At 54.4% G+C, this 14535-nt stretch overlaps 1 protein-coding gene across 4 annotated transcripts in view; it reads left to right on the top strand.

The window, feature by feature from the left end:
* The first annotated feature begins 11461 nt into the window (after nucleotides 1-11461).
* The window catches only part of RPTOR (regulatory associated protein of MTOR complex 1), a 101872-nt gene continuing 98798 nt past the window's right edge, over nucleotides 11462-14535 (top strand). For all 4 annotated transcript variants that reach the window (XM_082294127.1, XM_082294126.1, XM_082294125.1 and 1 more), the window contains exon 1: nucleotides 11462-12074. In XM_082294127.1, coding sequence (XP_082150253.1) covers nucleotides 11913-12074 — 162 coding nt within the window. In that variant the 5' untranslated portion in view covers nucleotides 11462-11912. The remainder of the gene's footprint in view (nucleotides 12075-14535) is intronic.

Here is a 14535-nt window from a genome sequence, read left to right as displayed (position 1 = left end):
TTCCCCTTTGATCTGCCTGGAGCAGGCCTGAGGAGCCCTCGCTGGGGCTGGAGCTCCCTGAGCTGCTCTCAGGGATACCTGTGACTGGTTTGATGCCTTTCCTGTAGCAGGTCTTTATCCAGCCCCGGGAGGTTTGTGACACACTGGCATGGCATGGAGTGTTTCCTTCTCAAAGGCAGCTCAGCTGCCCTTGGGAGCCTCTTTCCCCATCCGGCTCTGCTCTGGTACAGTTAAAGCAGCATTTCATGGCCAAACCCAGGGGCTTGGGGCTGTCAGCAGGAGGATGGCAGGCTGGCAAACTCTCTGATGTTCTGCTGGCCCTTTATGCCAGCCCAGGGAACCCAGGGCAGTGCTGGGACAGAAGTGGCTGAGAGGGCAGAGCTGTGCCAGGGTGCTCAGCACCTCTGGGCACCTTCGTGGGCATCCTGTAGTGCCTTCATCGCCATCTCCATCCAACCTGTCCCAGTGCTCGTGGGGACTGAAGAGACCTGGGTGTCACTTGGAGCCTTCCTGAGGCTCCTGGGTCTCACTGCTGCTCCTGCCTGTGCAGTTCAGAGCCACCTGTGGGGCTGCCCACACCTCTGGCACTGCTCCCCTCTGGAGTGTCTGCTTTGCTGCAGGAAATTTTGGGGGAAAATCTGCGTTTCCAGTAGGCTCTTCCTTCTGGCTTTATCGCCCTGGTTACTGTCCCTGCTGTTGGCTCTCTGTGCTGGGCAGTATTTCAGTGCACCAGGCACAGGGCAGGAGGGGGATAAGGAGGGGACAGACCCCATGGGGTTTACTGGGCAGAGCAGTCTCCCTTCTGTGCTGGTTTGGTTCGGGGCTTTTTGGCGAAAGAAAAAGCTGAAAAGCCTGCAGGTGTAATCCTTCTGCCACAGGAAGGAGCACAACCCAAAAATACTGTTACTGCAGGCAATAAAATTACACCAGTACAAACCAGTATGAGAGGCAGCGGAGTCGGTCCCACTCCTGCTCACATCTGCATGGTATTGACAGAGCTGAGCGTGTCACTGAACCAATTTCCCTCGCAAGCTTTTGTCATCCATAGCACATTATGCGGAGATGAGACCAAGGTGACAAATGCAATAAAATAAACACTCGGATACTATGGTGATGGAGACCACGAAATGCCTGGATAGGAAAAAACAACAAAGCTTCGCTACAAGAGATAAGCAAAATAACCCCCGTGGCTCCTAATGCAAAGAAAGAACCAGAAGATATGATCAAGATTCCAGCCCAGAATCACTGAATCATGCAGTAGGATCTGTTATTGCTTCTGTAGATTTAGGAGCTGTGTGGCTGTAATGGAGTAATGGAGCCCCCATTATTTTTAACTCTTCTCTTGCCTCTTCCCAAGCCCTCAGTAGCAGCTGATTTATAGCTCTGTAGCTGAAAAGAGCTGAGCACAGCTCTCAAGGACCCTCGCAGATGATTTAGCTCTGAACAGGAGCCAGCAGGCACATTTGTATTTGTGATGGACGAAGATGGTTTTGGACAGCCCAGGGTGCTCCTGGCAGCCCTGGCCGCCCGTGGCCTCTGCCCATGCAGAGGTGAGGGGTGTGAGTCTCCCGTCTGCTCCACACTAACCTTTGTGCGTGAGCAGCAGAATCACGAATGCAGAAAGGACAGTTTTTTAAAGTGGACAAATCTCTCTAATCCCAGGAGCTGGAGCCCCAGGGAGCAGGCAGTGGAAGCTTTCCCTCCTGCTTGTGCAGTCTGCTGTACATAAACCATCTCCTGTGGGGTGATGCTGATTCCGCATTTCAGTCTCCTCTGCGGAGTGGGAATGATGCGATCCATTATGGGATGAAGGCAGCTTTAAATGGGATCCATCGATGGCTACACTTCAGGAAGCTCAGCTCCCTTTGTCTGTGCACGGAGCTGCTGGCTGTGCCCGTGTTGTCACTGAGGTTCCTCAGGGATTGTCTCCTCCAGCCCCTTCCCCAGCCACACACCCCATCCCCAGCAGGCTCAAAGCAGGACAGGGCAGAGACTACCAGGTTGTTTTGTCTTTTTTTTAATACAATGAATTGTTCTTAGGGAAACTGCAGCAAGGACAGGGTCTCTGGTCACCACACCAGTGGCTGTGCAGAGCCCAGATGTGAGGGGGGCAACATCATCTCCAAAGCCTTTTCCTTCTGCAGCTGGAGCAGGCACAGGGAAGCAGCCCCCAGCCCCCCGCTGCTCCATGGTTCTGTTTGAGAATACTGTAAATGCAAAATGTATTTTTCTTTGGTGCCTTCTAAAGGGTACAGCTGTCACTAGAGCAGCTCAGGCACAGGGTGCAGCCAGTGCAGTGTGAGATGGAGTATTCCCTTCTGTGACAGACACACTTTGGACAGGAGTTGGGAATTTTGCTGCATTTTGCTGCAGTCTTTCTTTGCAGATCTCTCCCTCTCTGTTTCTCTCCCTCTCTCTCTCCCTCTCTCGCACATTCACTCTCTTCCCTTTCTCCCTTCCCTGCTTTCATTGTTCCCATCTCACAAGCCAGTTTCTGCCTAAATTGTCTGACATTTACACTCAGTGAGACTGGGGAGTGTGGTCTCTGTACCAGTAGGTCTCTGTGATGCTATAGGGACACAGATCCTTTCATTACAAATAATTAATTTAGCTCTATATTGCATAACATCCTAAAAAGCTTTCTAGGGCAGTCTCATGCTAGCTGGATGCACAGTTCCCATCAATATTACATTACATTTGGGTACAACAGTTATGAAGTTTCATTAAAAATTTAATTTGTGGTTTAAAACTGCAGCATCCCCTTAAAAGTGTAGCAGAGAAACCATTCTGGCTGCTGGAGGACCGGGCTGGCATTAGCCAAAATTGCAGGGAGAGCTGCAGAAGGGGCCTGGGATGGTGCTGATATTCCCTGCACAGGAATCCAGGGTTGGACTGGAGCGGGAGGGAGCTCGGGCTTGGCATTGGGCTGTGCCCCGGGTCCCGTTGGGCTCCTGCCCCCTGCGGTGCCTTTTGAGTAGGGAGTGAAGCTTTAACCTGTGCCTGAGTCTGCACGGGAGAGGCCTCAGCCCGTCCTCGCTGTGCCCCACGTGTGCCCATCTGGGGGTGCTTTTTGGGTGAGGACGGTGATGCCTGAGGAGCAGGGAACGAGCGGGATGTGTGCCCGGGGCTGTGGCGGGGAGCTGAGAGCCGCGGGGCGGAGGACGCTGCCTGTGTCCATCGCAGCCATCCCTCTCCGGTGAGGATGGAGCGTCTCCTTCCCGGCAGCGGCGCGGGAGCAGCGCCCGTGTCATGGTTAGTTAATGAGGGTTCGCTGTGACGCCTCGGCAGCGGAGCTGAATGGAGGCAGCTTCCCACATCCCACATCCGCCTCGCCGCCTCAGAATTGATTTGTGCAGGAATTCCCCCCTGTCTGCACACACACACGTCAGAGAAGCCAGCAGCTTTTCCTCCCAGACCATCCCTCAAGTCGTTTTTCCGCTCTGTCTGGATTTTCCTGCAGTAGGAGAAAGCGAGGTGCCAGCTGTGGGATGGATCCTGGCTGTGGGATGGATCCCAGCTGTGGGATGGATCCCCGGCTGTGGGGTGGATCCCTGGCTGTGGGGTGGATCCCCATTTGTGGGATGGATCCCGGCTGTGGGATGGATCCCATTTGTGGGATGGATCCTGGCTGTGGGATGGATCCCCAGCTGTGAGATGAATCCCCGTTTGTGGGATGGATCCCGGCTGTGGGATGGATCCCCGGCTGTGGGGTGGATCCCTGGCTGTGGGATGGATCCCCAGCTGTGAGATGAATCCCCGTTTGTGGGATGGATCCCGGCTGTGGGATGGATCCCATTTGTGGGATGGATCCTGGCTGTGGGATGGATCCCCAGCTGTGAGATGAATCCCCGTTTGTGGGATGGATCCCAGCTGTGGGATGGATCCCTGGCTGTGGGATGGATCCCGGCTGTGGGGTGGATCCCTGGCTGTGGGATGGATCCTGGCTGTGGGATGGATCCCAGCTGTGGGATGGATCCCTGGCTGTGGGGTAGATCCCGGCTGTGGGATGGATCCCGGCTGTGGGATGGATCCTGGCTGTGGGATGGATCCTGGCTGTGGGATGGATCCCGGCTGTGGGATGGATCCTGGCTGTGGGATGGATCCTGGCTGTGGGGTGGATCCTGGCTGTGGGGTGGATCCCGGCTGTGGGGTAGATCCCGGCTGTGGGATGGATCCTGGCTGTGGGATGGATCCCGGCTGTGGGATGGGTCTCAGCCCCCCTGTAGGACACGGCCCTCCCATCCTGCCCAGGTGCTGGGACTGGCCCTGCTGCTCCTGGCCCTGGCACAGGGATGCTCCGGCCGGGAGTGTTGCCTGTGGGGTCTCGCAGAGCTCGGGCTCTGTGCAGCACCCACAGGTGACAAATGGGAACTCCGTATGTTACAAACCCCACATTTGTCATTTCGCCCCTGTCCAGCAAACGAGGGGGAATTTGCAGCCAGGGTGGGGGGTTTCAGAAGTCAGCACCGTGCTGGTGTTTGCTGTTGGTCTGCAGAGATCACTTCCCCTCCCCCAGTGAGGATGATAATGGGGAGTGGGTTCCTAAATCCCTTAAGCTTCTTTGATAGCTTCAATATTTATCTGTAATCCTGCTGGTGCTTCTGAACAGACACAGCTCTGTATCCCTGTTGCTCTGGAGCTTCTTCCCACCTTGCAGTGTTCCCTTTTCGTGGCAGAAGAGGCAGGGCATGATGAGGAGGAAACATCAAAAGCTGGTGACACTGCTGTGCCCTAGTTTTTTCCATGATTATTTATTATTTTGCAGTCTCTTGCTCCTTTTCTCCCACACCCTCTGTTGTGTTCTGTTAATATGCTGTGGTGGGGTGACCTGGGCTGGGTGCCCCCAAAGCTGCTCCATCACTCCCTGCTCAGCTGAGGGGGAGAGAAAATAGAGCAAAAGGCTCGTGGGGCAAGATAAGGGCAGGAAGAAGTCCCTCAGCAATCACCACCACGGGCAAACAGACTGGACTTGGGGAAATTAGTTTGTTACCAATCAAATCAGAGTAGGATAATGAGAAATAAAAACTAAATTTAAAACAGCTTCCCCTCACCCTTCCCTTCTTCCTGGACTCATCTTCACTCCCAAATCCTCTCCCTCCTCCCCCGCAGCGACAGAGGGGGGTGAGGAGCAGGGGCTCTGGGCAGTTCATGCCGTGATGTCTCTGCTGCTCCTTCCTCCTCTCACTCTGCCCATGCTCCAGCCTGGGCTCCTCTAGGGTCACATAAGTCACCCCTGTAGCCCGCTCCTACCAAGACCTTGTCACACAAACCCCAAATACATCTGTGGAGACTGGGAATGCTTCCATGGCCAGCTTTGGGATTGAGGAGATGGATGTGTGGCAGGACAAGCCTGGAAGGAGTTCCAAGTGCACGTGGGGCACACGGATGCCCAGCCTGGGTCAGACAGGTGGATGTGCAAGCACAGGGACAGGGATCAGGGATCGGGGAGCTGGGCTGATCTCTGCTCCCAAACAAGGGGAAGCTGGAGAGGGACAGTGAGGTTTGGAGAGGCAGCACTGCCCAGAGCTCTGGTCCTGCATGCTGGGTGAGGCATCTGATTGTGCCAGGGTCAATTCGTGTTTGTGCCTGTGAGGGTTCAGAGTTAAAGCACAGAAGGTTTTAAAGCCAGGATGGAGAAAACCACTCCAAGGCAACAGGGATTCCCTGTGTTTGCTGCTGTGAGGGCTGACCCCGAGCTCGTGTGCAGCTTTTAGTGGGGAAAGGTCTCTCAGGACACGGAGATTCTTTGCAGAGAGGCTCCATTAGGGCTGGGGGGGCATCGATTCTTGTACAAGGTCGGAGGCTCCAGAAGCTGCAGAGAGACTGAGCGTGACTGGAAAGGCCCAGGAGCTGCTTCCAGGCACTGAGTGAAGCTGGAGACGCTTTGGCTGCTGTGTGCAGCTGGCACTTCCTGAGCTGGAGATGCAGGGGATGGCAGGGGTCCAGCCAGCTCTGACCCCCCGGGATGGCAGTGGGAGCCTCAACACGGCTCTTGTTAGGGTGAGAGATGGGCTGGCAGAACTCTGGGCTCCTGCACACCTGGCAGGAGCACATTTGGTTCATGGTTTTTCATGCTGGAATTGCAATTCCATCCCCGCTCCTGAGGGCTGGCGCTGCCCGGCTGTGCAGTGGTGACATTGTCAGGGGTGCTCTGGGGGAAAATTACCTCGTGCTGTGCCTTCCTAAGGCTCTTCTGCTTGGGAAATGCAAAATAAATTAGTCGTGAATCCAGAGCCTGCTGGCCCGGCTGCAGTGTTTCCAGGGACAGGAACTCTTGGGGAAGTGGAGTAAGCGTGTTGTCCGTGCCACAGCCTGACTGTTCCATCAGCAGGGGAATGGGAGTCCTCAGTCTGCTATAAACTCATATTTAGATTTATACAGTGTGTGTTTGGCCATGTAAAGCCCTTACCTCCCTGCTGGGCGGATACTCCCCAGCGAAAGTGACAGAAGTTTGTGTGGGTGCTCATCCCTCTGCCATTAATTGTAGTCAGACTGGTCACACTGTGCCTCATCACCCCACTGGATCTCAGCAGTAAGCACACGAGCCATGAAACCCACCAAGACTTAGGAAATAGATGTTGATCAGGGTGGCACTCTGCACCAGGAATCCGGGTTTGAGATATCCCACGCATGAGGAAAAGGTTTCAACTGATGGATTTAATGGGAATGGTCTATTCATGCTGATTCCATAGGTAATTGCATTTCCCAAATGTAGGAAGAGATTTTTGGGTTCCTCTATCAAAAACAACTTTACTGGTTAATGCTCCATAAGTGACCCAGGCTGGATTTCTCCATTCTGGGATCCTTCTGGTGGGATCCCAATCTCTTGATGGTTGCCTCTCTTATCACAGATCATCAAACCAAACCCGTTCTGATTCTGGTTCTGATTCCAAAGCAGTCTCTGCACCACTGGGCTGGCATTTCCAAAGGCAGCTCCATGAAACAGCTTCCAGATTCCCAAGCCCCAAGTGAAGACAGTATGAGAAATCCCTGTAAAATGCTGAATTATTTCTTACCAGCCCGTTCCACCCAGCCTAAAGGAAATGTCAAGTCCTGTCTGGCCGGTGGGAAGGTGGCCTTGGCAAGGGGCTGCAAAAAGAAACCAGGACTTTTGGGCTGAATGCTTTTGCCAGGCCAGCAGAATTCCCTGGCTCCCATTCCCGGAGCATTGGGGTGGTTTTGTCGCTGAGTCAGAGGCGATACCGATCTGCGACAGCGACATGGTGTTTAAGGAAACATTTCTGCGCTTAATAATGAGAAAAGCAGAGAATATCTGCCGAGGTGACATCGATCACGTGTTGTTAAACACACATAGCCCGATCACCTCGCAAATTACCCGGCCTGCGAGGAGACAAAGGGAGATAATGATAACGGATGAGCTGCGGGGCTGCAGCGTCGCGGAGATGGATGGCCGGGCGCTTTGAGAACTCTATTAACAGCTCCTCCAAACTCTCCAATCCATCGCGTCCCCACCGTATTGAGCGCAGCTTCGCTCAGGCTTTATGAGAAAAACAGCTCCATTAAGCAGCCAATTTTTGTCAGTCTGCGGAGGGGTCATTTAAGTCTCCCCCGTGCCGGCGGGAGCACAGAAATCTTTACGTTTGTTGTGAACTGAAGTCGCCTTTGGGGTCAAACGCGGCGGCTGCTTCACGGTCTAAATGACTTCTAACTTGTGTACTACCTGGAATCCCAGGGTGTCAAATACACTCATTAACTAAACTCTACAGCTTCTGAGTCATCCGGAAACTTGCCCTTTTATAGTTCAGTGGAGGCAAAGCGAACAGATAAAACTCCCAAATTTTCTGCTTCCAAAAGCTGCATCACCTCTCTTTTCTCCCTCTCTTTTTGTCCTTGGTGAAAAACTCCCCCTGACGCCAAAGTGCTTCTTCCATTAAAAAAGCAAGGAGAGATTTTTGACCTAGTATTTATTCTGGCCTTTTCAACATGAATAGAGAACATGAATCCCTGTCATCTTCCCACTGGATACTGCTAACTGAGATGCCACTTTACACCCATTTTATGTCTCCCATATTTTTCAGGCAGTTTGACTGTGCTCAAAAGAGCACATCCCATCACATCAGGGGCTGGAGCACTGCAGAACAACTGGCGTGGGAAGAGGAGGCTCAGGGCGGACCTTCTCACTCCCTAAAACTCCCTGACAGGAGCGTGCAGCCAGGGTGGGTCGGGCTCTGCTCCCAGGGAACAACAGGACAAGAGGAAATGGCCTCAAGTTGTGCCAGGGGAGGTTTAGGTTGGGTATTGGGGAAAATTTCTTATACCAAAAGGATTGTCCAGCCCTGGCACAGCTGCGCAAGGCAGTGGTGGAGTTCCCATCCCTGGAGGGATCTAAAGGCCTTGTGGCACCTGGGGACATGGTCAGTGCTGGGGAATGGTTGGACTTGATGGTCTCTGAGGGCTTCTCCAGCCCAAAAGATTCTGTGATTCTCACCCTGGTTCTTGTCTGGGCGGGGACAGCCTCACTTTTCTGTTCCCCCCGGCCACTGCCCCGGTCCCTGTGCTTGGAAAGCCGGAGCTGCAGCAGGAGCTGCTGCCCTGCTCCGGGAGCACCTGTGGCAGGTGGGGACCAGGCGCTGCAGCAAACCCCACCTGACAGGTTCGGTGCTCCAATTGCTGCTGCTCCCGGCTCGGGGAAGCGCCGGTGCCTGTGTGAGGACACGATTCCTCCCCTGCAGTGAGCAGGCAGCGCGTTGGGAGAGCCAGGAATAGTCGCGTCTGTTCTGTCTCGCAGAGGAGGTCACTGGGAGGCTTTCACGAGACGGGGAGTCAATTTTGTGAATCATGTTTTGATGTGTATTGGATTTGGCACATAACAGCACCCGCCCCCTTCTCACCTGCCTCCCGATCCTGTCCTCCCCAGGCTCCCATTCCCGTTCCCAGCCCCGAGTCTCCGACTCACATTTGCTGTGAAGGAAGGAAGGAAGGAAGTCTGTGTGCTGCACATGCATAAATAATACAGCTGAAGTCAGACTTAGTTAAAAATAGATATTCTTCCTAATAAATATTTTACCTACTGTCTTTAGGCTGTAAAGCTCCCCCGACTGAAGTGTTAAAACAAATCTTGTTGTTGGCCCCTAAATGCCTAAAACACCCCCGGCTGTGGCTGTGCCAGCAGTGCTGGGCTGAGGGGCTGCTGTGGGGAAGGAGTGTGGTCACCTGCACACACGGGGACACAAGCACCTGCCCTCAGAGCCTCAGGAAAGGTGGCCTGGGCGCCTTTTGGCTCCAAGAACAGACCTTTGCATCCAACTGACTCATTTGGTGACCTGTGAGTTTGACTAATGAAAGCGAAAGATAAGATCTCTCATGATATTTATGAGTAACATTCTTCTTTCCATATCTTTATTTCTTCCTGCCCAGAAGTGGAATTAGAATTAGGTGGCTGAATAAGGCAAAACAAAGGACATTGACGGAGCTTGAGATAGGAGGATTTTTCATTAAAAAGAGTGACAGGTGGGAGAATGTGTCCAAGTGTGTTTCTGGAAGATAACCCTGCAGTTTGGGTTTAGGGCATAACTCACTGTGCCTTACCTGAAATGCTGTTTCCAGTCCTCGGATTCCCTGGGAACAAGGGGGCAATTTCATATTCTGCCCGGAACCTGGGGCTGCAGGGTTGACTTTGCATGGAAAGGGGGCTCCTGAAGGCAGCACTGGCACCACATCTGCCCTGGCACGGAGCCCTGGCAGCAGGGAATCCTGGCCAGCAGTGCCGGGAAAGGGAGCAATAAACAGGAGAGGGTGGATCCCACGGGAACAGTGGAGTGGAGAGGCCAGAGTGAGATCCTGTGGGAAGTGCGGTCTGTGCCCATGGAGCAGGGCAGGGCTGATGGTTCCCATCCCACAGCCAAGGCATCCCTGCTCAGCTGAGCCCTCCCTGTCCCTGTCCCCTGGAGCCTGGGCCGGTGAGCCCAGCAGCGGAGCTGGGCAGGGTGGAGGCACCTCAGAGAAGCCCCTGAAGTGACGGGAAGGACGTGGTGGTGAGGGGATGAGGGAGCACACGGCTCTCGCAGGCCTGGCTGGCGGGGAACAGGCTCCTGAGCCGCCCTGCTCGGGGAGGGACTGAGGCAGATGCGCTGTGCCCGCTGCCAGCTGTGTCCTTCACGGGGATTTCTGGCAGCAGCTCCGCAGCACGTTCGGGCAGGGCTGGCGCCGGGCCTGGCACACGCTGCCCAGAGCTGCGGGAGCCGGGATTAGGGGCCATCTGTGCAGCCCCGGGCGCTGGATTTGCCGCCCTGGGCGCTCCAGGGACTGGGATTTTTTCAGGTGGAGTGTTGGGATTGGTACCTCTGACCCTGACATGGCAGGAGGTTGGAAAAAGATTTTTAAGGTCCCTTCCAACCCAAAGCATTCCAGAATTCTGTAATTCTCTGATTTTGTGTGCCTGCTGTTGAGGAATTCATTAAAGGTTAGCAGAAACACAGCCATAAGCATTTTCTGCAGCCTGGCAGCTCATTCTGATAACAATCATGCAGTTATGATCAGCCATCAGCACAAAGCACCACGAGGCAATGAATCGGCTCCGCAGGAAAGGGAAGGAGCAAAAGCAAATGTTGGCCACCCCAAGAAACATTACTTGCCAATCTTCCAATCTACTGCAAAGAAAGGTCTTCACATTTAAAATATTCCAGGAGTGTAAACACACAGAAAGTGTTTATGAAAATTAATGGATCTGTAAATCAAATTACACGTGTATTCTTTCATTTCTACTTTGAAATAATTTTTACATGTTCAAGTATTACAAATATGAATGCGGTGGGGCTCGATTACTGCCAGGAGCAAACACTGAGGAACTTCATTAGCAGCAATATTTGATATTCATTAACCTTCCATTTAACAGCAAGGAGGATCTATGCCTGAAATACCTCACCTGCCTTTCATCATGCGTGGAGTGAACATGAATTAGACAGCTGCTGGCCAAATCTCACCACTCTCCTGCTTTTTTGCCCCAGAAAAAATGACCACACGATACAAATGGAAGTGAGGGCCAGGAACAGGCATGGCCGGATTGGTACCTGTGCCTGGGTGTGTTTGGACCACCAGGACACACCAGTGTGAGGCTCCCAGTGCTCCGAGCCAGCAGCTCGGCGTCAGGGATCGATTGTCAGCTTTATGTGAGGTGAATCTCACCGGGTCTGTGGGGGAGGGCAGCCGGGCCGGGCGCTGCGTGTGGGGCTGCTCCCTGCTGGCGTCCGGGGAGGGCCCGGACCTGGCACTCGGTGCTCTGGGCTGGTGGCAAGGTGGGGATGGGGCACAGCCTGGACTCGATGCTCTAGGAGGTCTTTTCCAACCTCGGTGATCCTGGGATCCTGGATTCCCGCGCTGTCCCCATCGAAACGCGCCGTCACCATGGCAACGCGCTGTCACCAGGGCAACGCGGCGGAGCGCGCGGCGCGGCGTGTCCCGCGCGGCGGCCCGTACCGCGAGGCATTGTGGGCCGGGCAAGATGGCCGCCCCCGTGCCGCGGTGCTGAGCCGAGCCGCGCTCGCCGGCGCCCCGGGACGCGCGTCCCGTCCGCTGCCGCCCGCCCCCGGAGCGCAGCTCGCCGAGCCGCCCTCGGCCCGCCGGTGTGCGAGGGAGCCGCGATGGGCCGGGCGCGGTGCCCGCCGCAAGGAGCGCGGGGCCCGCGGGGGTAGAGGTGCGAGGGAGGCCCCGGGCCCGGTCCCCGCCGGCCCCTCGGTCCTCCCCGGGCCGCGCCACCGAGCCCGGCCGGGGCCGCTGCCTGCGCCAGGTGAAGGCGCTGCGTGCCCCGGGTCCGTCCTTACCCGCGCACCGGGGAGCGCCGCGCCCCGCTGCCCTTGCCCCGTCCTCCCCCCCTCCGGCCGGAGGGACCCCCGGCCCCGCTGGGTGCCGGGCTGGACATCGCTGCTCACGTGTTTCCCGGCGCTTCCCCGCCCATGGAGTCTGAGATGCTGCAGTCCCCTCTCCTGGGGCTCGGGGAGGAGGATGAGTCCGACCTGACGGACTGGAACTTGCCCCTGGCCTTCATGAAGAAAAGGCACTGCGAGAAGATCGAAGGCTCCAAGTCTTTGGCTCAGAGCTGGAGGATGAAGGACCGGGTAATGCTCCAGGGCAGGATGGGGTTTGGAGGAGGAGCAGTCGGGGGACAGGTGAAAAGGGAGTCAGAGCTCAGAGGGCGCTGAGCTGTTGTCAGATGAAACACTGGGTGTTGATCCGATAGTTTGTGTCCCAGCCATGTGGAGTTAGGGAAGCAGACCTGCAAATGGGTCAGAAGTACGGATTCGATGCTCACGGCACTGGGCTCTTTGAGCAGCTCCATCATTTAAGCTCTCTAAATGAAACTTGGGCACTTGCTGTGTTTTAGGCAAGACAATGAGATGAACGAGGTCAGGAGGAGCTCTGGAGCCCAGCAGGTGCATGGGACAGGCACCAGGTCAATAGGAGCAGGAATTGCAGCTGTCTGGAGCTGTCTACATGTGGAATTTGGAATGAAGGTGTCCTTGTGTGTGGAGAAACGGAGACTGTGGGATTTGGGAGGCGGGAAATAGTTTTCAGATGGAACTCCTGTGTTACAGCAGGAGCTTCTCCTGTGTTTGAGGACGTGGTGTGTGTTAAACTGGCAGCACTGAGAGTGACAGAGGAACGTCCCAGCTGGGAGTCTGGGATCCTCTGTTGCATGTGTGTGCCAACCGAAAGGTTTCAGTAAAGAGCAAACAAAGCACCTAAGAAATGTCCTAGACAACCATTTCCACTCGTTCTGTTCTTGGAACCTGCTTTGGGTTCCAGCCTTCCCTGGGTCTCACAGGTCTTGTGTTACCCATACCTTTGTGTTTATAGATAGTTATGAATTTTTCTGGTGACCAGATTTCCGTTATGTTTGTGATCCTCTTGTGATAGGATGGAGTAACTTTCCGAAACTCCAGGCTGTAATTTCTTTGCAGAGGCAGCATGACCAGGCTGTCCCTGAGTCTCAGTGTTCCCAGAGTGGGGATTGTATTTCTCAGAAGTTCTGACCCATGAGGAGAATCGTGCACTGAAAATGGGACTTGGCAGATCATTGCTGGGTTGAACTGGGCATTTTGGGTGTGATTTAAAGGCAGCACAGACACCACGTTGGGTGCTCTGCTCCAAAGGGTTCTGGCAAGGAGGAGACTCCAGCAGACTGTGGAGGTGTGATGAGCTTGCTTGTCTATTTTAGTTGCCTCTGCCACTCTGGGACGCTTCCCATTTCCTTATTTCCTGATCTGCAGAGTTGCCTGTTTCTAATTTGGGAATGACTTTGCCTCGGGTGGGCTGATCAATAGCTTGTGCAGCAGCAGCTCGAGTTCAGGGGGTTGATTGGGGGTTCTCTGTGGTTGGTGTTGAATGTTTCAGGTGCTTGTTATAATTACTGAACATCACAGCCCAGCTCCTGCTCCCTGACCCCCGTGGAGCTGCAGTTCCCTCCTCTGGCACTCTCCTGTGCCATGAACGTTGTGGTTGTTGCTGCTGCTCTCTGGGAACGAGCTCAGGGGGGTTGGGCCCTGGGTCACTCTCCGAGATACTGAGTCTGACTCTTGTAAAAGGAGCAAATAGAAGCAAATCTAGAATTTTCAGTTTAGTCCTTTTGCTTTCACTGTCAGCTTGAGCCAAATAACTTCATACCAGGGCCAGTGGTGCAGCTCAGGTGTCGCTTATGTCTGGGCAGCTGGATCAGGGATCCTTGGGACAGACTTGCTGTTGTGTGTAATTACTTTTTGTTTGAGAACAGCTGCATAGGAAGATACCAAAAGCACATAAAGACACCTGAGAGAGGAAGAGCAGCTGATTCGAGCTCATTACTTTTAAATCTCAGCAGTGGTTTTTCATGTCTTGTATTTTATTCCCATTTTGAGCTGTCATTGGCTGTCTCCTGAGCGCTTAATGTGAGATAACAAATGTAGAACCTCAGCTGGGGAGGGAAGGGGGTGAGGATGGGGTTTGGAATGCTGCATGGGTGATGGCTGTTAAATATTTCCACCCAGTAAGCTTGGTTCGGCTAATCCTGCAAAATAGTTCATAAAATCTAATCTGCTTTGACCTGGTGTCCGTGAGCAGAGGGTGGAGGGCAGCTCACTCATGCTGCTGTTTTCCCATGGCCTGGCTGGAAGTGGCAGCTGGGGTGTGACAGGTTTGTCCAGTGAATCGAGCACCTGGAGGAAAACCCAGGAACCTGGGGTTTGTGGGGTTTTCCTATGGAGCAGTGTGGAGTGGTGGTGTGAGGGTGGTGACCTGGCAGCCTGTGCCATCAGGGTGGAACCTGGTGGGCTGTTGATTTTTTCCCCTTTTTGTTCCTTGAACTGCTTTGTTTTGCTCTCTGGCATCATAAATTAATTACTTCTTGTTTTAGCTGTCTTCAGGAAGTTTCCTCTCCTCCTCTTTCCTTGCCTTCCAGCACTGTCCCCCGGTGACCCGAGTGCTGCTGCAGCCCTGTCAGTGCCCACGGCCCCCAGTGTCCATCTGCTCCTCCAGCCCCTGGCCCAGCCCCTCCTTCCCTGCAGTCCCACTGTGTGAGGCTGTGTCCCCTTCCCCAGTTCTCTG

This window comes from Coloeus monedula (assembly GCF_965178545.1).
Source record: "Coloeus monedula genome assembly, chromosome: 19".
Lineage (NCBI taxonomy): Eukaryota > Metazoa > Chordata > Aves > Passeriformes > Corvidae > Coloeus > Coloeus monedula.
The sequence above is the reverse complement of the archived record's forward strand: the minus strand, read 5'-3'. Positions and strand labels throughout refer to the sequence as shown.